The following is a 26818-nucleotide window of genomic DNA, read 5'->3' on the forward strand; positions in this document are numbered from 1 at the left end:
TATAGTAACCATAGTTTATCCTTCTTTCTATAAATAAAACAATGTGTCTCTCTCACTTTTCTAATCATTTCAATGTAATGCCTAGTGTCAGACAAACCAAACTAAGCAGTGGTGAACCTATTTTTACTCCTTCCAGATTGAATAAATCTAATCAAATAGTTTTATATTACCATGGATTCTCTTTTGTAAGAAACCATGAAAGAATTGCCAAATTCCTGGATTAACTGAAAAACACACAAATATTTCAGCAAAATCTTAAAGTGACTTTGTAAAAACTCATAAAGCCAGTATATACTTTGCCATTCCTAGGGACATGTGTTCTGAACTTAGATCTTAGACTATTTTGTAATCATCTATTTCTCTTATGTGGATTATTCAGATTGCCAGGTAACTTGCAGACCTCATTGTCAATATTTCCCAAGTGCCCAAAGTTTACAGAAAGCACACCTGGCTCTGTATCCATTTGTTAATATTTGCATTTAAATGCAGATTCAGAGTATCCTATCCTATCCTTGTGAAACTCAGGACTTTCACAAGATAACCAGGCTTCAGACAAATGTTATGGGTGGATTGTATCTCTCCCAGATTCACATATTGAAGTCCTAACCCCAAAAGTACCTTGAAATGTGGTCTTATTTGGAAATAGGGTCATTGCAGATGTAACTAGTTACATTTAGGTTATACTACAGTAGAGTAGGCCCCAAAACTATATGACAGGTATCCTTATAAAAAGGAAATATTTGGACAGAGAAATACACACACAGGGAGAATTCTATGTGAATATTGGCATTAAAATGTCACAAGCCAATGAACAACCAGGAGTTAGGTAAAAGGGTTGGAACTGATCTTCGCATATCCTTACAGAGAATACGGCCCTGTCAAAACCTTGATATCAGACTTTTGGTCTCAAGAACTGTAACACAATTCCATTTCAGTTGTTTAAGCCACCCAGTTTGTAATATTTTGTTATGGCCTTTTAAGCAAAATTCAATATAGTTAATATCAAATAATGAATCAGGCAAATAACGAATGATGGGCAGAGTAAAGAGAAATTTATAATATAATTTTGAAGGATTGTTCTTTTATATAATCCTGAAGGATACATTTTTTTCTGTAATTGCTGGGTAATTATTAGCTTGCTTTTCAGAACCCCCATAGCATTTGTTTCCTGTGTACATTAATAGTGCTTTTCACACCGTTATGATCACTTATCTTCAGGTCTGTCTGTCATTATCTCGAAATCGAAGAAGCCTGGGACCACGTGTACCTTCTTCATCTCAGAATCCTATGACACATAATACATGCTCACTAAATGTCTTCAAAAATGATGAGACTATCTTTGCCATCATATTTAGAATTTTTACCAGATTGTTCTTTAAGTAAGATTTTTACTCAAAATAGTAATAAACGAGACACACAAAACAGTTAAGACTGGACTCTCATCGTATCTTTTTTCAACATGATTACTACAAAGGAGATATATTGTTTTTTAAAAGGGTTTTAAAGACCAAATTTACTGATGATATAGTGGACTGAAAAGTAAGAGTGAAGGGATAGAAAGCAGTCCCTGGCCTCTGAACTAGATTTCTATTTGTAGATTCGTAGTTGTTGTCTGTTTCTCAGAACTTAGTATTAAGAGAAGGCATAAAAATATTGCCATGTGTTAACCTCTATCATAGACACAGCTTGTCCTGTTAGGCCAGGGATGGAAGTATGCAAGCTGAAACACACATCTTAATGTGAACCAGACTTGGTGGGGGATTCACCACTGTATCTTGCCAGGTATTCAAGCCTTCCAGATACTCTTCGTCTTTTGATGATCTGCCTATAAATTCTTTCAGTCTCAGAGACTGAGCCCAATATTTCTTCTCCTCCTCCTCCCTCTGACCTCCACTGTGTCTCATATGTATTGTACAGTCTGACACAAGCTACCACGGTTTTGTCTCACTTTCATTTTGCTGCATCTGTTTTACCGCATAACCCAGATCATTGTGTTTCCAAGCATAGACTGGAAATCTGACTTCTGTTCCTGATAGATAATTTAGTTTTATTTTTCTGACTCTGTGTCTTAACCCACTAAGAAATATCCAAGATATAGCAGTTAATCACAAGTGTGGAAGCATATATTTTTGATCTCTGTCCCCAGATGTATGTGAAGTGGCCCTGCATTTGATCTTGAAAGATGTGTTCCCCAGGTAACTGTGCTATAGCTACTATTGGTGGGCTCCTGTATTTTAATCAAAGGGGAAGAAATAAAGCATTTACAAACACTATTTCTCAATTTCATTAGTTTAAAACATATTGGGTATATATATACAGCATTGCTGATTAAGTTTGCTTTGCACTGAAACTCTTTATTGTAGATTCTTATTGATTTTCAACAATCTTCCACGAGATTGAAGTTATTTAGAAAAAAATTGTAAGTTTTCTCTCACTGTAATTATTTTCCTTCTCAAAAACAGTTGATAGAAATACAATGGAGATTTAAAAATATTTGATACTACAATAATGGAGATCGAAAGTTGAAAGACCCCAGATTAAATGAAGTTTAAAGTAGTCTGTTGGGCTGATAAAATGTTTTTAAGGTTATTTGTCAACAAAATTTAAAGGCAGTATATTTCCACCCACCTCCCTTCATGCAAAACAAAAACAAAACTAAATTCTGAATCTCCAACTGATGCTGAAAAAAAAAAAAGAAAGATCTGGCAACATAATATTTCCATTTCCACATAACTGAAATTGATTCTGATATGGTATGGTTAGTTTGCCAGATTCCCCACCTCTCCCTCTTATCCCTACCAGACTTACTTCATTCATGAGAGATAGCTGTTGGCTCCTGTATTAATTTAAATAACCTGTAAATTGCCCGATATGTTGATGTTTTATGCAAGTGATTTCAGTAGGATGAATCCTACATCTCACTGAAAAAAAAAGTTTTTCAATAGAATTGTGTTTATTGTTGTGTGTAACTTGCCCATAAACTGACCCACTCAGTACAGATACATATGTCCCAAGTGTTAGCCTTTCTTAAAGAGCAGAACTTTGACCTTGTGGATATAGGTTTTTTGTTCAATAAGGAAAGCCATCAATTACATTATGTTGTTTGGTACCAAAAATGCTTTGATCTTTTTTAAGGGTATTTATTACAAAGGAAAGCAGGGTGAGAACCTTCTGACAGATAAGAAGCCGTGAGGCTTTATGTGAAAACCTTGAGCATCTGTGACTGACTGGCATAAAACCATGGGTATAAAATGTTTCAGATCTGATCCACCTCACCTTTCTGGATTTGATTTCTAGCTTTTCTACTTACTAGTTATGTATTCGTGGAAAAATCCCAATCTTCCTGTGCCTGAATTTTTAAGTTTGTCACATTATTTCTTTTTTTCATATATGTTTTAAAATTTTTATTTTAGGTTTGGGGATACATGTGAAGGTTTACATATGAAGGTTTGTTACATACATAAACACATGTCATGGGGGCTGTTGTACATATTATTACATCACTCAGGTATTAAGCTCAGTACCCAATAGGTATCTTTTCTGCTCCTGTCCCTCCTCCCATCCTCCCCCCCAAGTAGATTCCAGTGTCTGTTGTTCCCTTATTTGTGTTTATAAGTTCTTATCATTATTTCTAAGATTCCAAATATGATCACTGAAAACCCACTGAATTCCTTAGAAAACCTCAATAAGACTCCATAGCATTTTAAAAGTTCTCATTCTAATTAGCACATTAGAAATTCATGGACACAACTCAAATGTTTTACAGTAAAACCATTTTGCAATTTAACCTAAAATTGCTGAACTCATTGTTGTTCTATGGGTAGTGTACAGAGTTTTTATTTATTTTTGTTAACTTCATGTTTTCATCACAGTATATTAAATTTCAGATGGATTTCACCCTAGAATCTATTCCAACTGCTAAAGGTTTTGAATGTATTAAATTGCAATTCAATTCTCTGACACCTCCCCACTTTCTGTTTCATCTTGAAAATAGGCTCTACCTCTCCTCTGAGTATTAGAAGTCTGAAAAGAAGAGCTATCTCCATGAAAATGGGCCACATGTCCTCCCTCCTGTGGCTGATTGTGCTACATCATCCCAGCATGATAAACCATATATCTTTGAGTGAGTTTAACTTCCTATCCCTCTGTGATCCTGCAAAACCCAACTAGTCATGTAATTTGTGCATTACTTATATCCACCCCCCAGCCAAACTGCTGAGGTTTTGTAACAAACTCTTTACCCAAGGCCTGCCCTCCTTAACAATCTGTGACGGTATTTTCAAACTGGTATTTCTGCAACATATGCTTAACTATTTCTTTCTTTTTCATAAAACCATTGTCCTCTTTCTCACAGCATTGTGAAGTCAGCATGTGATGGTCATAAGAACACAGAGTTGGGGAAGGTGACAAGCCAGGGTTTATATTGATGCTCTCCATTGTCAACTATGTAGTCACAGGAAGTAGCTATGTTTGAAAGGCAGGTATTAAAAACATTACTTTAGGGAAAAGATGTATATAGGTTTTACATGTCACCACAGAAGGCAAAACTAGGACTTCCCGATAGATGTGATAGGAGTGTATATTTTCAATGTAATACACTGAAGAATCTTCATTGAAGCAACTTCAAAATGAAATTTAATGTTTTATGAAACACAATTTCTCCATCCTTAAACGTATTTTAGTAGAGAAAATATGACTATGAGTTAAAGAAAGAAATGCATGTATCAGATGGGAAAGAAGCGAGGTTGCATGAGGAAGCAGCAAAGGATGTTTCCAATCTGAGATTTTCCAATTCTCTGGTTTTAGTTTAATTGAATTGGCTTAAATTAAATTCTCATTCAAGTTATTTTATACTTGAATTTCAGGACTACATTCATTTATAGAAACAAAGTTTACTAAATATAAAACTTCTTTATCAAGTGGATATGTACTATAAAATAACTCTTTCAAACTTAATTTGTGTAGAACTTGTACTTGGATTCAGGGATGTATGAGTCGATATTATGTTTAATTCTTTGGTGGTTAACTTGAGAAAATTTTAATACATTTCTTGAGGAATCTATACACATGTACACACACACACAACAGAATTATCACAAAAATTCAAAACATTTTATTTTCTTTGAAATGAATAGATTATTTATCAAAGAAATTGCACTATTAATCTTAGAGTTTCTATAGTGATTTAAACATCATTTACTTTTATTTGCATTTACATATATTTCAAGAGTTTTATTTTGAAATATATTTTTTTCAGAATCTGAACAATTTTTGTCCTTGAGAAAATTTGTTGTTATTTTGTTTTGAAATAACGTTTTTGTTTCACTTAAGCCTAAATGTAAGGAGATAAATTGCTACAAACCCTGATGGTCTTTTTTATGATGTGAATACCTGTCCGTGGAATTGAGACCACCAACCAATTTCCTATAAACCATCAAGTAAGATCATGTGTTAACAATTTTCGGTCACTTTTAATCTGGTTTGGATTCAAAATGGTAAAACAGAGGTGAAAGGTCGGATTTAAAAAAAAAAAAAAGAAGAAATTCTCCTGGGATAACCAGCCTTTTGAATTTTCCGAATTTAGGTTAATTATATTATTAGAATTTAATGAAATTATCAACATGTTCAGCTTCATTTCACAGTAACACTTCCCTGTTCAGATTAGAATCAATCTTTTTATGTTTATCTAGGTGTTTATAAAGAGAACTACAGAGGACCTAGTGTTTTTATAACGCACTTCATTATTAGATTTTGAAGTGAGACCATAATTTAAGATTTGGTGAGGGAAATGCTTTTTTTAATGGTAAATGAACAATGTTTTTGTTATGTTCTTATGGAATTTATACTTAAAATTTACTCACTGGTTAAATATTCATCTCAATGTTGTAGTGCTATTTTTGACCTGAGGGTTATTATATTTTTGTCATAATTATTTATTTGTAAAATTAAGAAAATATTTAATATTAAGTAGTTTAATAAAATGACTACTATTTCTTTTAACCAATATAAATATAAAGTAAAATAAATTATTCTAAACTTTAATATACAGATAATCTTTTGAACTTAGATTCTAAAAAGTGAGAATGAGTTTATAACTATATTATAGGTTTCATACTTCACATATTATTGTGTTTTTAGATTATCTTACCAAAATAGATGATTCTGTGAAGTCCTTAATGACTCTAGCTTAACTTTATGAACTTAGTCACTTTAAAATTAAAAAAAAAACTTAAATTTTTTAGTCACGTTATTATTGTAGGTTGCTTTCTCTTGTTATTTTAAAATTTATTTATTAAATAACAAAAATTTAGATAAATATTGATGGAATGTGACATAAAAATGATAAAGATGAAAGATAACATAGAGTATTTGTAAAATTTGTTTGTTTTTCATATGACACCATGTGAAGTAATTAATTAAGGAGATACAAATTTCAGAAAGAAGTAATAAATAGGCTCTTGGATTTCTGACAATCTATTTAATAAACAGTAATGAAATAACATATTTTTAAAATTTTTTAAATGGCAGTTTGATAAAAAATGCATTCGTAAAGAGACTATACAACTCAGAATACACCTCAAAATAAGGACCACCATAAGTATCTCATGATTCAATAAAAATATAAGTTGAAATAAATATTTAAATTTTAAAATTAAAGACAGTTTATAATCAACTGTAATCGATTATGATCATTCTCTTCTACTAAGATGGTAAAGGTGACCTTTATAGGCTTTATAGTTGTTAAATATTTGTATGTTTGTGGCATTTTTTTCTCTTCAAAAAATCCTTTAACACCCAATGTTGTATTTATAATTTTATCTTTGTTTTATCTTAAAGAGGATAAAAACATTTTTTAGGTTTCGGGCTCCACAAAACTTAGATCATCTCCTTGTTCAAAGTAATATTGTTGAAGAAATATTTAAAATTCACTCAGGTGAAGAATGGTGTAAATTTCTAAATAAGAAGGGGAAATTACAATCACTTTGACTTTCTTTTACATTCTTCCTCCCCTTCCATTTTCATCTCTGTGCAATGCTAAGTTGTCTAGTGCAAAGCCTTCTCTAACCGTGCAATCGGGAAAAGGTTTGCATACGTGGAATGAGAAAGCTCATAATGTGTACCTCAACAAAACGTCTCAGCCCAATTTTTGAGACAAGAGATTCTTATGATAGTCATTATTTCCCATTTATTTTATTCCTTCAATGACACATTGTTCATCAGTATAACTTACTTGAAACACAACTTCAACTCTGCCAACTGACTTCTGCTTTGGAAGATACATTAATCTGTAATTAACAGAAAATCCAAAATAAGTGTGGCTTAAACAACAGAAAAATTTATAACATTCCGAATTAATTGTAAGCAGTCTAACACTGGTCTGAAGCCCCATATTATCAGGGATGCCAGCTCTTTCTCCTTCGCTGATCTGTTGATCACAATATACAGTTTCTACAACATTTTCCAAGGCAGTTATTCAAGTAAATGCCTGAAGTAAGAAAAAACAGGGTAGTAACAGATTTCTCCTTTAAGACACTTCCTGGATATTCCACAAGGCACTTCTACTTGTAGGTCATTGGTCAGAATCGTGTTGCATGGAAAATGAATTATTTATTCTGAGTGTCCCGGGGCATAGTTAACCTCCAGGGTTGATATAAAATGTCCATGCTGTATAAACTGTGTTATGTTTGTAACTACCGTTTTCCAGTTCATTGTCTTTATTGTGGCTATCTAAGAACTTGAAAGTACCCTGCTCAATTCTTGTCACTGCACAGTTTCCATTTGTATAGAGATGAATAAATTATTGGTATCATTCACAGCCACTACTTTTAGTTGTCATTCTTAGAGAGTATAATTTAAGATATGAAGTTAGTATTCTTTTTAACTTTTTTCCCTTAAGGCTAATCTTAAGAGATGAGCCTAGGAGTGCACAGTTCTCTTAATGCAAATGTAATATTAATGCAAATGTAATATGGCATTAGAATATTGGGTATCATGATATTCTTAGACCTAAAAAAGTAGTAGTATTTCACATCATCTGAAATCCTAAGAAATAAAATAATAAATAACTTAATATGACATATCAAAATTACATATATCAAAAATAAGATAAATTAGTAAAGGAAGAATACTTAGTTAATGAACTATGGACGAAGTAAACCACCAAAGGTGCTTGAAGTTTCAAATAATAGCAAGAAAGCAAAATGGAAGGGGAAAAGGCAAAATGATTATGTTTGTATTATATTTTTACTAAATGGGAAAAGAATGAAGCCAATAATATAGTTAAAATTGTGGGGGGAGGTGAATAACTTTAATGGCTAAACAATACATATTCATAAACAATATAGAAGGGGACAGGAAAGAAATATGATTTTATGTACCAGTTCTTTATTTAAAAATATATATGGTAGGCCTACTATATTCCAAGTTGTATTCTACACTCTGGCAATAAAAGAGTGTATAAGATGAAGTCTATGACTTCAAGAGTTTATATTTTAGGAGTGATAAAGGCAATAAAAAATAAACAAATATAAAATTAAGTGATATCAGTTAATTGTTAGTATGTTGAGGAAAATAAAATAGCATAAGAAGACACAATGATTTACAGGAGGTAAAATGGCAGGCATTTACAGAAGGTGGAAGGGCAGGGCACAGGGTGATTTACAGAAAGTGGCAACTATTTTGCAATTACTGTCTGAGAATGTCTTTCTGAAGATGCTATATTGGAGCTGAGCAAAATTGTAACAACAAGATTCTTGCAGAAAAATGTTCCAGTCAAAGGAAATGTCTCAACTTGCACCCAGATTCTGAAATTTGAAGATAGATAAGGCTTTAAAAGAACTTCTGTTAGGTATATTACAGATCTCATCATCCAGAGGAGTAAACATTACTTTGAACATGTTACAAAAGCACAGAATGAGAGGAATAATATGATGTTGCCATCATTTATAAAAGGCTGAAGGTCGTGAAGCATATTATTAACCCTACAAACAATGCCAAATGCACAAAAAATCAACTGATAACTTAGATAAGTTTCCTAGATTTCCCTTTTTTAGGTAATTAGCAATGACACTTTTAAATAAAAAAAAAGAAATGAAACAGGATAAATTTTCTCTGTCATATTTTGAAGGGACTCAATATCCCTCTACCTCTTCCACGTTGAAAAAAGATAATAAACCAAATTGCTCCTATACTAGAAACATAGACATAAAACTAAAATAAAATTACATTAATATGTACTTGATGCAATGATATCAATTACTACATGTTACTAGAAAACCACAGAACAGGGGTTTCTAGTTCACCCCAGAGAACATTCAGTGAAGGCATCAGTGATTGTTATTGGATAAATGGTGTGTTGCTGCAGTTTTCAGGCAAAATATGAGCAGCATAACAGAATTAGGAATGAACAAAAGAATGACTGGAGAAATATCCAGGTGAGAAATTTTTTGATTAGCTAGCAGGACTTAAGGAAATGGGCAAATCAATCATGACTCCCAAAATTTAAATGTAGGGCTACTAATTTAAATGGACCCTACAAGACTAGGAGATGGGAAATGAGTTAAGCATACCACCCAAGGCCTATTCTATTAATGCTGAATTTAATTACCTGGCATAACTTGATCAGTAAGGGACCAAGGGGAGAAGAGTTAATTTATATGCCCCATCTCCTCTGAGTTGCTATTTAGGTTATTAGAAAAGCACATAGTAGGGGTTCCTAACCCCTAGTGTACATCATTTTATATACTAATAGGTTTTGAAGCTGTTACTTCCTTATATTTCCTCTCTCTTGGTATTTACTCAATGATGATAGTTATGATTTCACATGAGACTAAGAAATAATGGGATAATATTATGCTTTTATTCTAATAAAAGATATCCAGTGGCAGTTGAATACAGAAATCTCAAAGTCAGGGTAAATTTTGGAAATCATCAGCATACGAGTTGGGGCGAAATCATAAACACAGATAAAATAACACAAAGAGAGTATAAAGAGCAAGAAAGAAATTTAACTTGGAGAAAGGGACTCACAAATAAAATTAAGCACCAACAGTAACAGAAGGATAAGGCAAATCACATGTATTCAATAATTCAATCAATTATATAATCCTGCAGTTCCTAGACAATAAGTCAACAATGTCAGATTCTATTTAAGTTACATACTTTTAGTTAATGTTTTAACACGAATTGTTATTTGGTCATTCCAAGTAAAATTCAAACGCTCTAACTGCTAATATTTTGCTTGTGGTAGTACTTGAGTACTCTGAAAAGCATATTGACACATTTTAATTATAAATTAGTAAAAACAATTATGTAAATATTTACTTAAAAGCTCTATCATTGGTTGTATTTACAAGAATGCCTTTTGGTTACAAGTCACAAAAACTCAGTCAATAGTAGAATATGTTGGTTCAGAAACATAAAAATCCAGGGTCATTTAGGTTTAGCTGGATCCAAGAACTCAATAAAATAATCAAATATCAGATAACCTGCCTCTTTTTATGATCTGTCTCTGCTCAATTTTACTTTCTAATGGTTTCAGGCTCAAGAAGTTTGTCTCCTGGCCATCATCAGATATAGTTTGGATTGTACTTTACAACTAGCAATGCCAGAGAAAAGTGCATAGCATCCCATTCCCAAGATTTATATCAATCTTTGGAAGACAAAGTCACTGAAGCTTTTTCTTTCATATGCACCACAAAATTCAGGAAGTGAAGCCAGGTGATTATAGACTCTACCAAGTGAAAGAAAGAGCTGTCCTCCTTAGAGGAAAAAGATGCAAAGGACAGGATGCCAGGAAGATAAAAACAACAAATATCAACTGCACTACCTAGGCATGTTATAGGTAAAAAGGATCAATAGTCAGTATTTGAAAAATATTGTAACCCATCAAAGTATGTTTTTTATTCATATAAGGAAACATAGTGTTCTTTCACTCCTTACTATGATTTAGAATAGTTCATAGTACAAATCAAAATAATTAACTATTACTATAATGTTTCTTCACCAGACATACATAGAAATGAATACTTCTAATGAAGGATTTGAATTGCTCTGTTTTGAATTTGTTAACTATTTGTTTAACCTGTGCTGTCAGAAGTACTATAAATCTATCTTGGATAATTGTACGTGTCTTTTTCTTTTGCTTGATATCCTTAAATGTCACTAGAAACTATCTTTTCTCCACGAATGATTAATTTTAAAAAATTATACATTTAGATTGAAAGATGTGGAAATAGCATAAAATATCAGGAAATCCACCCAGGAAGGAAAGCCAAAAATAACACACCTGAAAAAGTAAAGAGTATAACAGTTATGCCAATGGAATATCAATTTAAAACATAAATAATTATAATTTTGATTGACTATTTCTAAAGCATTTTACATATGCATATGAAAGCAATGCTAAATTGCATTTTTCTGAAAGCTTCTCATCTATGGTTTAAGAAAAGATTTACATATTTTACATAAAAATAAATTTTGCTGCTGCATTCATTAATCATTCAACAGCTATTTGATAGCACCTGTGGCATGCCAATCACTGTTGTCAATTTTGAAGATAGAGAAAAGTACCTACCTTTAGACTTTGCAAAATTAAGAGTTTAAACGATTACAATTTGGGTATAAGATATAAGGAGAAAAAAGAATCAAGAGTGACTTCCAGGCCTTTGGCCCTAACACATTGTGTGAATAGTGATTCTATTCAGTGAGATGGGGAGGAAAAGCAGATTGGGATGATATGCAGGGAGAGGGCAGTTCTGTTTTGGACATAGTTTGACATGCCTGTTATAATGCCAAATGAAAGCATGAATTAGACAATTGGATACAGAGGTTCCTGTTCAAGAAAGAAGTTCAGCCTGCAGACAAACATTTGGAAGTAAAAAATGGAGAGATGTTAACCAAGGCCATCAGACAAAATGAGATTCTGTAGGGAGAGAAAAAATTAGAGAAGAAAGGGCCAATGATATCCTTGAGGTGCTTGATAATTTAAAGCTATGGAAAAAAGCAGGAGTCAGTTACAAAGATAAATAAAGTGATGTAGGAATATAAGGCCAAATAAAGAAAGGATTTCAAGATAGATGCAGTTGAGTTAACAGTTGCTAAAAAATCAAAAAGGTGAGGACGAGAACTTGGCAAGACGGTGATTATTAGTAACTTCAATAGGACAAGTTTCAATGATGTTGTTGAAATAAAGAAATAACTAAGTTGAGGAAACAGATAAAGGGAGAAGTAATAATTGCTTCAAAGAGTGTTACTCTAAAGAGAAGTAAAATAATAGGGTGGCAACTAGAGAATGAGTCAAAACTTTTAAAACATTGATCGTACCATGATGGGAATTACACAGCAGAGAGTGAAAAACTGATTATATAGAGGAAACAAGATGGATATTTTAGGGAACAACACCTTGAGAAGTTTGATGAATTGGATCTAGCAAACCTGTGGAGGGATTAGTCTTCAATACAAGTAGTGACATTTCATCCATAAGTTCAGGAAGGAAGATCTTACGTACAAATATAGACACAAGTGGTTTTGTAGATTTCTTCCTTCACATCTGGGACACAATAAACAAGATCATTAGTGAGACCCAGGGTTGGAGAAAGTTGTTGGCAATTTGAAGAGAGAAGAAAAGGTGTAAAGTAGTCCAGGAGACTGGAAGAGCAATGCTGGAGCCCATGAAGGGTTACACTATCAGAGAACGTGCCGGGAGAATGAGTGTGATGGTGCATGATATGTTTAGACAGCAACCACAGGGCATGATCCTGATCCTATCAAGTGAACAACTGAGATTGGGCTGCAGGGCATAGTCTAGGTCATAGATTAGGGAATATGTTTTTGACTTGATAGGCGTTTGTTGGTAGAAAGTTTTGCAATTTATAATATGCTGGAAAAAAAGAGCTATAGCCATATAGATACAAAACCATTTAATCTCACTGGTAAATAAGGAAATGCAAATTACAAAAACCATAAAATATCATTTTATGTTTTGAAATCTGCCAAAAATTAAAATACCATAATATAAAGTCTCACAAGGATTACATTCCCTGCTGGTAGAAACATAGTTATACCCAATAACTTTCAGATTATTTTGTCAATATCAAGGAAAGTTTAAGGTGCCCAAATTTATGTGGAAATATATGTTAAAGAGACTCTTGTCAGCTTCATTAGACGTACACAGGTAATTATAATAAAAAATACATGTATATTGGTAGGAAAATAGGACAGTAAATTGTGTTATTGTTATAAGTTAGAGTGTTCTGGAGAGATAAAAATGAATGAATGAGCTCTATGAACCAATATAAAGTGAAACAAGAGGGAAGATAAATATTTCAGCACTGTAGAAGGTTGGCTTATAGAATTGTTGGTGGGAAGATAATGATATTTCCATCCTTTTGTTGTCTTAATGAATTGAAAGATGAGATTAGAAGCTAAAATAGGATGGAGGAAAGAAGAGAAATTTGGAGACTTGAGAAAAAGGAAAACTGTACAGTAGTCTTCAGAAAAAGAAATGAAGAAAATTCACTAGAGAAATCTAGCAATCTTAAGCAGGTTACAATGCCTACACTTTTCATCATTTCAATAGCAATAATCATTTCAGTAATATAACTGAAATTTATTTGTATCTACAAGGTTATACTGCTAGACCAGAATGATTTAAAGTTTCCAAGGGCAATTAGCTGAAAATTTTTTAGAAGGGTGGAGGTGAGGAGGCTAAATTTCTCTGAATCTTGAAGATGCTTGTGCAATTGCAGCTCTCTTAAAGGATGATACACAATCTTACAGAAGCATTTTACCAGAGAACACCTAACTGGACTTGACTCGCGAGACCACTTTATATATAGCCTCATAAACTTAGTAAAATATTGTCTATCATAATTAATATTCATTTAAAAAGAAGTCTTGATTTAGCAAAATTCTACCATATTAAAAAAACCATTATAAGTACAAGGATCTAGTAGTATACTTAACAGCGTTCAGGCATTGAATCAAAGAGGTTTGAAATACTATTGAACATGTTTCTTACAAATACAAGTTGTTGTACAGTTCTTGCAATTATGGGAGGTACTTCAATATAAAATCTCTGGAATAAGATGGAATGTATTTTCTAAAGCAACTTTAAATTTCAGAGAGATATAAATAATAGTATATCACATAGTGGTTTTTCCAAGTATGTGCTCTTAAATTTAGATATTTCCTGTTATTTTATTTCCTAGGAGTGATTTTTAAAGTAGAATTGGTTAAGGTTTTAGCCTTCATTATTTCCTAATACATATCTATATGGAAAAAGTATTCCAGGTATTGTTATTTATAGAAGGCATTATTTTGCACTGTATTAACAAGAAAGGAGTGTATCCAGCTGAGTATTAGTATTTTTCTTCAGTTTCCAGCTCCTGGAATTTCTGGTTCGAATTCCTAGTCTCAGATACAATCTTAAATTTCTGAAATGGAAACTCTCTGTTCTGACTGTTCCATATTTGGCATCAATTTTATTATTAAGCTATTAATACAGAGTGCTTCAAACACTCATCTCCAGATTATTTAAAAATTCAAGTGAACTAGAAATATATAAATTTATTTTTCAATGCTTATTGGAATGATAATTTGGGGGATAAAAAATGTCAATTGAAAGCATTCAACCACAATAATCTTATTTAATAGTATCTTTCAGGCAAGCGAATATGTATCAATGACACAGATAACTTTTAGACTAATATGATTGCTTTCAAAGAACTACCCTCTTTATGAACAATTTACCATGAAGAAGAAGGACCGGGGAACAAACATTTTAGGATTTACAGATCAAATAGTCTCTGCATCAAGTACTCAAGTATTCAGCTCTGTTGTTGTAGTGTGAGGGCAGCCATAGATAATTTGTAAATAAATGGCTGTGACTGTGTTTCAATGAAACTTTATTTACAAGAACAAGTTGCAAGCCAGATATGGTACCTGGCTGTAGTTTGCTTACTCCTGGATTGGATCACTTATATATAAATAAAATCCATTTACTCAAAGTTATGTATTATTAATAAATATCTGGCATATGCGGCTAATGAAGTAGAAGAGATTTTCCAAGAAAAAGATTAATAAAATACTGGTGTAATAAGATAAGTTGTATTGACATAAGAAAAATCATTTTTGTATGTAACCTTAAGATAAGATATAAACACAATAGTTGATGCCTTCTTTCCATTTTCTTCTGTTAAACGTTCCCTCTAAACTCTCCAATGTTGCTTTTAAACACATTCTGTATTGGTCAAAGACTTTTTTTTTTTTTTTTAAGTTTCCAGTAAGTAACAGAGTACATGTTAAAATCCACATCTTTGTATTCCAATTTTGGTTTATTATTGTCAAATTTAAACAAAGAGGCATCTGTCTAACTCTGAAAGACAGGAGTTTACAAATATTAATGTTACTGCAAGTGGAGAGCTATTTACCCACTACTCCAATGGAATTGTCATTCTGCCAGAATGCTTCACTGGTATCTATTAAAACTCCACTACACAGAACACTGATCCCCTCCAAAGCTCTAAAATTTTCAGGACTTTGCAGTGTTTTAATGATGTATCTCTATAAACTCAGATTTTTTTTTTTTCCTGAGTTTGAACTGTTTTATTTCATCTCTCTAAAAATAGATGCAAATCCCATTTTAAGTGCTGAATTTAACATTTTTAAAAGTTTAATTTACCAGAATGTTTAAGATTTTAAATAATGATGACATAATTCTGTAGCTTTGTATTTTTCATCTTATATATTTTCTCTCTTGCTTATTCTATTTCATTCTCACATACATATATATTGTGTGTGTATATATATAGATAGATATAGTAATTTTGTTCATTATTGTGTGTAATTTTCTTTTCTTTTTTTTTTTTTTTTGAGACGGAGTCTTGCTCTGTCACCCAAGCTGGAGTGCACTGGCCAGATCTCAGCTCACTGCAAGCTCCGCCTCCCGGGTTCACGCCATTCTCCTGCCTCAGCCTCCCAAGTAGCTGGGACTACAGGCACCCGCCACCTCGCCCAGCTAGTTTTTTGTATTTTTTAGTAGAGATGGGGTTTCACCGTGTTAGCCAGGATGGTCTCGATCTCTTGACCTTGTGATCCGCCCGCCTCGGCCTCCCAAAGTGCTGGGATTACAGGCTTGAGCCCCGCGCCCGGCCTGTGTGTAATTTTCAAACAAATAATTGCAAATAAAGTAAATACTAATTTTTATGTACTTTACTATTATCTATAAGTTAAATTCTGATATATGGACTCCTATAATCTTTTATAATTTGTTATTTTATTAATTGGGTGGCAATTTCAGTTAAATAATTTTCTCTAGACTAAATCTATAATTTAATGGCTAGAGTAGAAACAGTATAGAAAAATATATAATCTATAAATGGTTATAAGGGAAAGATTTCTGAAACATAATTTTCTTTTTCAGGTACCACATCTTTATTCTTATGAAAATCCAGATACCACTGATGCTCTTTGCAGTAAGCATGCAAAAAATATGTAATCTGCTCTTACTGAAGAAATCTGAAAGCATAATTTTTGTGACAAGAATAAGAACTGCGTGAGAAACAAAAGCATTAATTTTTCAGTGTTTCCAGTTCACCTTTTATTAATTTATTTTCACTCTTTAAACAAAGAAGGCCTAATGGGATAGCATAGTATTAAGATATTAGGAGATTTGAGGTGTATATATAAGATTTAAGGATTCTTTTGATGGCAGAACACAACACAATTGCATTCAGGTAGAATAAAGACAGAGTTCTTTGTTATTTATACTTCCAAACAAGAGAAGGCTGACACACAGGGCCAGATAGGCAGTTGTACCTGGGGCCAGGGGAGCAGCAAGCTGAAGTTTGGGGAATAATTTATGTGGGGAAAGTGGGGTGACACTAGCTAGATGTCAGGAGCTCTCTGTGGACTAGTTAATTTGAGTAACTTCATGGGCTCTGAGCATAGGTGCTGTCCCAGCTAGCTGGTGCCTGTGCCCCAGGCAATTAAGGTAGGTTTATATGGTCATGGAGTCTGAGAATTCTAAAAAAAGAAGTGTGAGGTGTGGACTTCGCTGCTCAAGAAAATAAACTGTCAGTCTCTAGTGAAGTCCTCAAAACTGGGTAGACAGCATTTAAAACAAAAACCAAACTATGTTATAATTGACCCCTTTGTGTCTCGACATCAGTTTTAACATAAATTATTTGGGGTATCTGAATGGTCTAAATAGTAGAATCTCCCAGTAGATATTCCACACGTTACCCCCAACTCTGTAGAAAATATTTTATGATGACAGTAAAAAGGAAAAAAACAAGTAAAAGTACAAGGCATCTTTATAGGTTTCCCTTAAAGGAAGTTTCCCATGTATAGAGTATTACCTAGGAAAACAAATATGAAATATCTGGGGTGTCTAAGAGTATCTTTGTGGTGTTATAAAGTATGTTAGAAGTACGAATTAATTTGTATGCCAATAATATCTTGGTGTATTCCTGAGTCAAGGCAACAAGTCCAGTAGTTATGCTGTAAAGGGCATGAACTCATATTCAGTAAGATACATGCAAAGCTAGGAATAATCAACGTGAAAGGGACAATTGTGGTGCTCCTGGTCTGAGACGTAGTATGCGGGGTCATGTGGAAAGCTGGACCGGGATTTAAGAGAAGGAGCTGTGGCGTGGGAAATTCTCCCTTCATGGGGCCGAGGAGTGGACCTTGATCAACTTTTAGAATGGCACAGATAGTAGTAATGGCTGCAAGATTTCCCTTTAGGCTTGAGAGCATAGGAATGCATGTATTGGAAGAGTGCAAGGATTATGGACTGAGGAAACAGTGGACTCAGAGAATATAATAGAATCTGAAATAGCAGAGGAAGAAAAGCAATAAATGCCCCATCTCCAATTTGTCTGCATCTTAGGAGAGGCAGTCCACGGGAATTGCTGAGGCAGTGTTCTCAGTGTACAGGATGCCATCTTCTCTGGCAGCAAGCTCCTGTCCGAGAAGATGTTATCTAGGCTGTGGAATTAGGGTATCTTTCTCAAGTAGATAATCACTCAGGCCTTGTGGATCACATTTTTGTGGTTCTATAGTATAATGAGTCTGAACCACCTGTGAAATTTGAAGGAAAATTTTGGCCTGGGAACTTGACCTGAAAATATCTTTTAAGTCAAGGGGCCTTTGGGTACAGGTGATGCCAGCATCTCAGATATGTTAGTAACTGGAGCACAGTGCCAAAACCTGTCTGGCACAATTAAAGCACCAATTATTGGTGACTGAATCTAAAGGCCCCCAACTCTCCATGTTTTTCCCAGATGGATGAGGAGAGTGTTTTGAAACAAATATGTTTTAAATCATATGGCCTGATTTTGGTTCATGTGGTTAATACGGTGTGAAGTTGCTTGCCAATTAAAATACCTGTGGCTATGAGTAGAGCTGCAACATTAGCCTGTAGGCAGGCCCTCCAATTTCACCAATTACTATGGATCCATTGCATCAGCCAGAGTTTGGAAAATGCTACTGTAAAATCTGGTACCTTGGCATTGATGAAAGAGCAGAAGCAGGCCCTAGAAACTAGAAAGAATCCCCCTAGCTATCCTGAAGCAGGCCATAAAACCCAGCTCATCTTTCCCTTAAAATAGATTATAATACCCTCATTCCAGAGGGGTCTTCCTTCTACCCAGAGAGGGGAAAGATATCCTTAATCCTGAAGATGCAAAGACACAGAGAAGAATCTGAACACCAGGTCTTGAGGAATTTCCTCCCCAATTTGTTACCATTACCTCAGACCACTTTTTGTCCAATTACCTTTCACGACAAATATCTACTTCTTCTTCAGACTTAGCATAATATGTACAGAGTTGACCTCATTTTTCTGAGCATTCATTTTCTGAGGACTTTCATGTAACATAAAGCATATTAAATAAATGTTTATGCTTTTCTCTTATTAGTGTTTTTTGTTTGTTTGCTTGTTTTTAAGCAATTACTTTTTTTGCTTTTGTTTTTAAGAAATTACTTTTTCTTCCTTCCACATCAGTTGTTGTTTTTTTTGGTGAAGGACAAGCTGGTGAGGCCTTTGGGTTTCATTAGTCAAATTTAATATTTGCCATGCTTGGTTAACACAATGACTTGGAAAGTTTAAGTCTGTGTATCACAAACCAATGAAAGTACCCAAACTGAGAGTAACCGACTAATAGCCTGCAGAATGGTGTGCAGTTAGATTTGACAGGATTTTGCTGCTTGATGTTGCTTTTCCTCTGGTATGTTATTACCAAGAAGGGTTTGTCTGGTTTAATCTTTATGAAATATGGTGTAAATTCCATTATTATCTCTGAAGATAATTTTAATTTACTAAGTTGAGTTTTCTGTCTTCCTTCTGTGTAGTCTACACTGTCTATAGGATTGGCCCTGGACCACTAATTTTAATTTTATGGAGGGATGAGAAGGAGAACCCAGATTAATTATCCACCCCTTATAACACAAATATTGAGGGAAGTATTTAGGGTGGTGGTAATTCAAGTTCAGCTAGGTCCCATACTACAGAAGCAGGTATCTGGCCTGCGAGACAATCTATAGCTAATGGGTCTCAGGAGAGTATGTGCTGTCCATATGACTTCCAGGCCTTATGAGCTAGCGTTATAACTGAAAATTTATAAAGGAAAGAGCAGATATTATTGAGGAAATTCATAAATAAAGAGTCTCCATATATACGGAGATGAAACATACCCCCCATTACATATAGGAATGGGCAAAAGGTAGGATTTTAAAAGTTGTATAAGGTGTAAAGTAGGCCAGTGGGCCTTCAATTAAGATAGATGAAAGTCTGGGGCATGATATGGACCCATTTATAAGTCTATTTGTCATTTCACAACTTAAATATAGTTCTCTGAGGAGCCCGTTAGGCCTCTCAATTAAACCCTCTGTCTGAGGCCTATAGTGGAGATGAAAGTTCCATTGAATGTCTTTTCTAAGAGTTGTTATTGGGTATTCTGAGATGTGAGATGTATGCACTAGTAATGTCTGGAACTTTGAAGGGAATGGAAAACATCCTGATGAGGCTTTATGTTGTTGTCTTAGGATATGTGAAGATACACAAGGACTTGATTTAGTTTGGATTTCTGTGAGGTGAAATATCTCAGAACTCTTTATCCTGAAGAGAACAGATCAGGAAATGGCCCAAGTGTTTGTAAAAATGTGCAGATGGGGTCATTTGTTGACTAGGGCATTCAGTGTTAAAATGACTTTCTGAAGCATGGCCAATTGTCCTGCCCATTATTAAGGAATTCTTCGTTAACTATGGAAAGCAGCAACATTCTACTGAGCTTCACTACTTATAATGGTTTCAATGCCATATGTTCAGTCTATGCGATTCCACAGCTATTCACTCAGTTAATCTCACTTAATTTACAGGTAGCCAAGGAGCTAGACATCCAGCAACATGACATCTGGCAAGGAAATGAAGAGAGACAAGGCCATTCCCTCCTGCAAGAGGAATATGCTATAGGGCTCAGGTTCAGGTACATCCTGTACCAAGGATTACTCACTAGCCATGCTGAACTTGTAGGATGTTGTTACCATGATCCAGGTCATAATGGGCAGGATGGTATGCAGGGCCACAGGCTTAGGGTTTTCAAGAGCTTCAATTTCCAACAGATTCCAATATGTGGCCAGAAATTGCCACTATAATGGTAGATGTCTGAGAAGAAAAGTTTCCAACATTGGAAACCCATGGGCAATTTATGCCCATCATAGCTGGTTCAGAGACACCATGAGGCATGAGGGGACACTATTAAAGCTTCCACAGTGAAGAAGCCTCTGAGGATACTAATAGGAACGTCTGTTGATTTTAATTTAGACAAAAAGATGTACTCATATTTCCACAAAATGTATGTCCAACAAATCTACTCAGAAGAAAGTGTCATACTGGAGAAAGTGGGATGTAGTTAAGATCTTACCTGCAAAGATGACACGCAAAGACAAATCTGTTGAGATATCCCATGAGTAGGCTAGGAGATATTGTAATCCCTTCAAAGGTGAAGGCAGACGGCAGCTGAGAGACTGCTGAAGTCAGCACCAGACAGAACATATTCGTCAAATGTACAATATAAAGATATTTACCAGCTGCTAATTTGATAAAGTTATTAATTTTAGTAATACTGAATTTTGGCTAGGGAGGCCTTAATGGATGGGACCTGAGAATTAAGACTGCAGCAAGACATTGTAATGTACTATTCATTTTTTATAGGTTTAAGAATAGCAAAACTGAACCTCACGCTTCCTGGAAATAAATCGTGATGGAGTGAGACCCTCTCCACTCCACACCCAGGCAGATCTCCAGGTATTCAGAGCATAAGCTCACCTGGATTAGCAGCCTGAGCTGTCCCACCCTTCCTGTGAAGAGATCCTGGTGCAGGGCACGGTGCAGCGGGGGAGTGGGCTCTCTGCTACATGCTCAGGAAGATCTCCATGCATTCAGAACATCTGCTTTTCTGGTTCACCAACCTAAGTCACCTCCACTCCTGTGAAAAGATCTTGCTGCAGGGGAACCTTTACTCCATACCCAGGTAGATCTTCAAGCACCCACTCACTTGGTTTAGCAAGCTGACCTGTCCCAACCTTCCCATGCAGAAATCCTGATGCAGAAGGCCTTCTCTGCTTAATACCCTGGCAGATCTCCAGACATTCAGAGCACCCACTCATCTGGTTCAGCAGTCTAAGCCACTCCTCCTTTCCTGAACATAGATTGTGGTATAGCAAGGCCCTATCTGTTCCACACCCAGGCGGATCTCCAGACATTCAGAAAACCTGCTTGCCTGGTTTAAGAGCCTGAGTTACCTCACCAATCCTGTGTAGACATCTGGGTGCAGTAGGTCCCTGTCTGCTCCATGCACAGGGAGATCTCCAGGCATCTGGAATGCCCACTCTCCAGGATTAGAAATTTAGTATATCCTCATCCTCTTGCAGAGAACTTGAGCCCAAAGAGGTTTCCCAGCTCCACGCATAGACATACTTCTGGGCACCTGGTGGCCACCCACTGGCTTCTTCTTCTGTACAGGTATTTGTGCCTGCCCTGGGGGACCTTTAGGAGGACCTGCCAGGTCTGGCTCTACCCATCATGGCCTGATGGGCAGGTGGTTCAGACCACTGTGCATTATAAGAATAAACCCATTCTCTGAGACAACAGAGAGCTTATTCCAATAAGCAGGGATCAAGCATACACTCAATCATATAAGGTGTAGCCAGCTCTTACCTGTACATGCTTTTTATTGGCTCATGCATTGAATTGCACAGGCCAATATAAAATCTGCTAAAAGAATTACATAGGGCTATAGAAGCAAAACCCAAATACCCCACTTAGCATTATCTAGAGTTGTACCCTCTAGGGAGTGGGAAAGAGGGAAAGAGAAAGAAAAAAATTAATACTACAGGAAAAGGGAGAAAAAGGAAAAATATATATATATACCCACACAAAAACAATTTAACAAATCAGAAGTACCAGCATTTCCAGCTGACAAGGAACCAGTGCAAAACTTCTGGCACCGTGAAAAATCTAAATGTTGTGACACCACAAAAGGATCACACTAGCTCTCCAGCAATGGTTCCTAACCAAAACAGAAATTCAGAAATGACAGAGAAAGAATTCAAAGCATAATTTGCCAGGAAACTCAAGGAGATACAAGACAAAATTGAAAGTCAACACAAGTAAACTTCTAAAGCATTAAATGAAGTAACAGATAAACATCTTAAAAAGAAATTATTCAGAGCTTCTGAAATTGCAAGCTTACTTGAGGAACTTCAAAATACAATTGAAAGCTTTGTTAATAGACTGGACTATGCAGAAGAAATAATTTGAGACCTTCAATACTGATATTTGAGTTAACCTGGTCATACAAGAATAAAGAAAAAATAATTTTAAAAAGTAAACAAAGTCTTTGACAAATGTGAGATTATGTAGAGCAACCAAACCTACAAATTATCAACATTCTTGAGAGAGAAAAAGAAAATAAAATTTAAAAAAATACTTGAGGAAATAATTTAACAAAATTTTTCTAATCTTGTTAAGGTGGTCAACATCCAGAGACTAGAAATCCAGAGACTAGAAATCCAGAGAACACCTGCAAGATAGTACACAAACAAACATCACAAAGGCATATAGTCACCAGACTGTCCAAGGTCAACAATAAAGAAAAAATCTTAAAGGCAGCTAGATAAAAAGTTAGGATCGCTCTCCACCAGACCGCCACCGCGCCGCCATCATGGACACCAGCCGTGTGCAGCCTATCAAGCTGGCCAGGGTCACTAAGGTCCTGGGCAGGACCGGCCCTCAGGGACAGTGCCCGCAGGTGCGCGTGGAATTCATGGACGACACAGGCCGCTCCATCATCCGCAATGTAAAAGGCCCCGTGCGCGAGGGCGACGTGCTCACTCTGTTGGAGTCGGAGCAAGAAGCCCGGAGGTTGCGCTGAGCTTGCCTGCTCACTGGGTCTTGGATGTTGGGTTCGACCACTTGTCCGATAGGATTGGTGTGTCACAATCTGCTCCTTTATTTTTTGCCCGCCACGCGGAATTGAGATGCTCCTTTAAATAAAGGGTTTGTGTTTCAAGTTTAAAGAAAAAAAAAAAAAAAAAGGTAGGATCATATACAAAGGGAATCCCATCAGGCCTACAGCAGACTTCTCACAAGAAACATTACAAACCAGGAGAGATCATGGGCCTATTTTCAGCATTCTTGAAGCAAAGAAATTCCAACCAATAATTTCAAATCACCAAAATAAGATTTATAAGCAAAGGAGAAATAAATTCCAAATTACTGATATCATTTGTTACCATTAGATCAGCCTTACCTAAGATCCTTAAGGAAGTTTTAAACATTCAAATGAAATAATGATACCCACTGCCACAAAAACAAACTGAAGCACATAGCCCACAGACTCTGTAAAGCAGCCACACAATGGAAATTACAAAGTAAACAGCTAACAACTACATGATGGAATCAAATACTCTCATAACAATATTAACTTTGAATAAAAGTGATCTAAATGCCCCACTTAAAGGGCACAGAGTGGCAAGTTAAATAAAAATAAATAAATAAATAAATATATAAAAAGATCCATCAATCTGCTGTATTCAAGAGACCCATCTCACACATAATGAAACTCATAGGCTTTAAGTAAAGGATTGAAGAAAAATTTATCACGAAAATGGGAGGCAAACAACAAAAAAGCAGAGGTGACTATACTTAGATAAAAGAAAACTTTAAATCAAAAGTAAAAAAGAACAAAGAATTATGTCAAATAATGACAAAGAGTGTTCAATTCAACTAAATATATATGCACCCCAAATTGGAGCACCCAGATTCTTTAAAAAAGTACTATCTATTTTGTTAATCTTTTCAAAAAACTAGCTCCTGGATTCACTGATTTTTTGGAAGCGTTTCTTGTTTCTTTATCTCCTTTAGTTCTGTTCTGATTTTAGTTATTTCTTGTCTTCTGATAGCTTTTGGGTTTGTTTGCTCTTGCTTCTCTAGTTCTTTTAATTGCAATGTTAGGGTGTCAATTTTAGATCTTTCTTGCTTTCTCCTGTGGACATTTAGTACCATAAATTTTCCTCTAAACACTGCTTTCGCTGTGTCAAAGAGATTCTGGTATGTTATGTCTTTGTTCTCATTGGTTTCAAATAACTTATTTTTTTCTGCCTGAATTTCATTATTTACCTAGTAGTCATTCTGGAGCAGATTGTTCAGTTTCCGTATAGTTGTATGGTTTTGAGTGAATTGCTTAACCCTGAGTTCTAGTTTGACTGCACTGTAGTCTGAGAGACTGTTATGATTTACATTCCTTTGCATTTACTGAGGAGTGTTTTACTTCAAATTATGTGGTCAAGTTTAGAATAAGTGGCTATGTGGTGCTCAGAAGAATTTATATCCTGTTGATTTGGGGCAGAGTCAAAATTAAAAAATGGGATCTAATCGAAGTGTTTCTGCACAGCAAAAGAAACTGCCATCAGGGTGAACAGGCAACCTACAGAATGAGACACAATTTTTGCGATCTATCCATCTGAAAAAGGGCTAATATCCAAAATCTACAAGAAACTTAAACAAATTAACAAAAGAAAAACAAACAACCCCATCAAAAAGCAGGCAAAGTATATGAACAGACACTTCTCCGAAGAAGACATTTATGCATTCAGTAAACACACGAAAAAAAAGCTCATCATCACTGGTCGTTAGAGAAATGCATATCAAAAACACAATGAAATACCATCTCACTCCAGTTAAATGGCTATTACTACAAAGTCAGGAAACAACAGATGCTGGGGAGGATGTGGAGAAATAGGAATGTTTTTACACTGTTGGTGGGAGTGTAAATTAGTTCAACCATTATGGAAGACAGTGTGGTGATTCCTCAAGGATCTAGAATCAGAAATACCATTTGATGCAGCAATCCCATTACTGGGCATATACCCAAAGGATTATAAATCATTCTATGATAAAGACACATGCACATGTATGTGTATTGCAGCACTATTCACAATACCAAATACTTGGAACTAATTCAAATGCCCATCAGTAACAGACTGGATAAAGAAAATGTGGCACATATACGCCATGGAATACTATGCAGCCATGAAATACCATGAGTTCATGTCCCTTGCATGAACATGGATGAAGTTGGAAACCATCATTTTCAGCAAACTAACACAGGAACAGAAAACCTATTACCACAAGTTCTCACTCATAAGTGGGAGTTGAACAAGGAGAACACATGGACGCAGAGAAGGGAACATTGCACCCTAGGGCCTATCTGGGGTGGGGGGCTAGGGGAGGAATAGTATTAGGAGAAATACCTAATGTAGATGATGGGTTAATGGGTGCAGCAAACCACCATGGCACATGTATACCTATGTAACAAACATGCACATTCTGTACATGTATCCCAGAACTTAAAATATAATAAAAAATGAACTATTAAAAAAAAAAACAAAAAAAAAGTACTGCTAGATCTATGGAAATACTTTGACAGACAAACAATAATAGTGAGGAACTTTGAAACCCCAATGTCAGCATAAGACAAATAATCTAGGCAGAAAACTGAAAAAACAATTCTGGACTTAAACTCGACACTTGACCAATTAGACCTAATAGATATCTATCAAAAAACTACAATGACCAATGACAGAATATATATTTTTCTTCTCTGTAAATGGAACATACTCCATGATTGATTCAAACATTTGCTTGACTATAAAGCAAGTCTTAATACAGTCCAAAAAATCAAAATTATGCCTGTCATACCCTTGGGCCACAGAGAAACAAATTTAAAACTAAATAGCAGATGATCTCCTCAAATCACAGAATTATATGACATTAATCAACTTGCTTTTCAATGACTTTTGAGTAAACAAGAATAATAAGGCAGAAATCAAAAAGTTATTTGAAATAAATGAAAATGGAGACACAATATACTAAAATACCTGGGTTGCAGCAAAAGCATTGTTAAGAGGAAAGTTTATAGCATTTTATATCTACCTAAAAAGTTAGAAAGACCTCAGATTGACAATCTAACATCAATCTCAGAGGTACTGGAAAAACAGGAAGAAAAAAAAAAAAAACCAAAACTACCAGAAAAAAAGAAATAACTGAAATCAACACAAAACTGAATGAAATCAGACCCAAAAATCCATACAAAGAATCGACAAAACCAAAAATTGGTACTTTGAAAGAATAAACAAAGATTTTTATCTTGCACATTAAGATATTTTATCTTGGCCGGGCGCGGTGGCTCAAGCCTGTAATCCCAGCACTTTGGGAGGCCGAGACGGGCGGATCATGAGGTCAGGAGATCGA

General features: G+C 35.0%; 1 protein-coding gene and 1 long non-coding RNA gene across 4 annotated transcripts; one reads left to right on the top strand and one right to left on the bottom strand.

Moving 5' to 3' along the window:
- Positions 1–1205: 1205 nt before the first annotated feature.
- Positions 1206–21884, bottom strand: LOC117072669. 3 transcript variants are annotated; one of them, XR_004432902.1, is made up of 3 exons: positions 21332–21476; positions 20928–21033; positions 1206–1285 (listed from the first exon to the last, which is right to left on the bottom strand). It is a non-coding gene; the product is annotated as an uncharacterized LOC117072669 (long non-coding RNA). The 3 variants fall into 3 exon arrangements; XR_004432901.1 differs by lacking the exons at positions 1206–1285; positions 21332–21476 and adding exons at positions 7196–7286; positions 21813–21884; XR_004432900.1 differs by lacking the exon at positions 1206–1285 and adding an exon at positions 7196–7286.
- Positions 21885–23142: 1258 nt separating this feature from the next.
- Positions 23143–23601, top strand: LOC117072552 (40S ribosomal protein S28-like). The gene has a single exon (XM_033192858.1). The coding sequence runs from the start codon at positions 23229–23231 to the stop codon at positions 23436–23438; it is 210 nt and encodes a 69-aa protein (XP_033048749.1). The 5' UTR covers positions 23143–23228; the 3' UTR covers positions 23439–23601.
- The last annotated feature ends 3217 nt before the right edge of the window (positions 23602–26818 follow it).

The sequence above is a fragment of the Trachypithecus francoisi genome, unplaced genomic scaffold (genome assembly GCF_009764315.1).
Source record: "Trachypithecus francoisi isolate TF-2019V2 unplaced genomic scaffold, Tfra_2.0 Lachesis_group4, whole genome shotgun sequence".
NCBI lineage: Eukaryota > Metazoa > Chordata > Mammalia > Primates > Cercopithecidae > Trachypithecus > Trachypithecus francoisi.

Bases quoted from the DNA above. Each gene is read 5' to 3' on its own strand.
- LOC117072552 (XM_033192858.1), top strand. From the start codon at position 23,229: ATGGACACCAGCCGTGTGCAGCCTATCAAGCTGGCCAGGGTCACTAAG.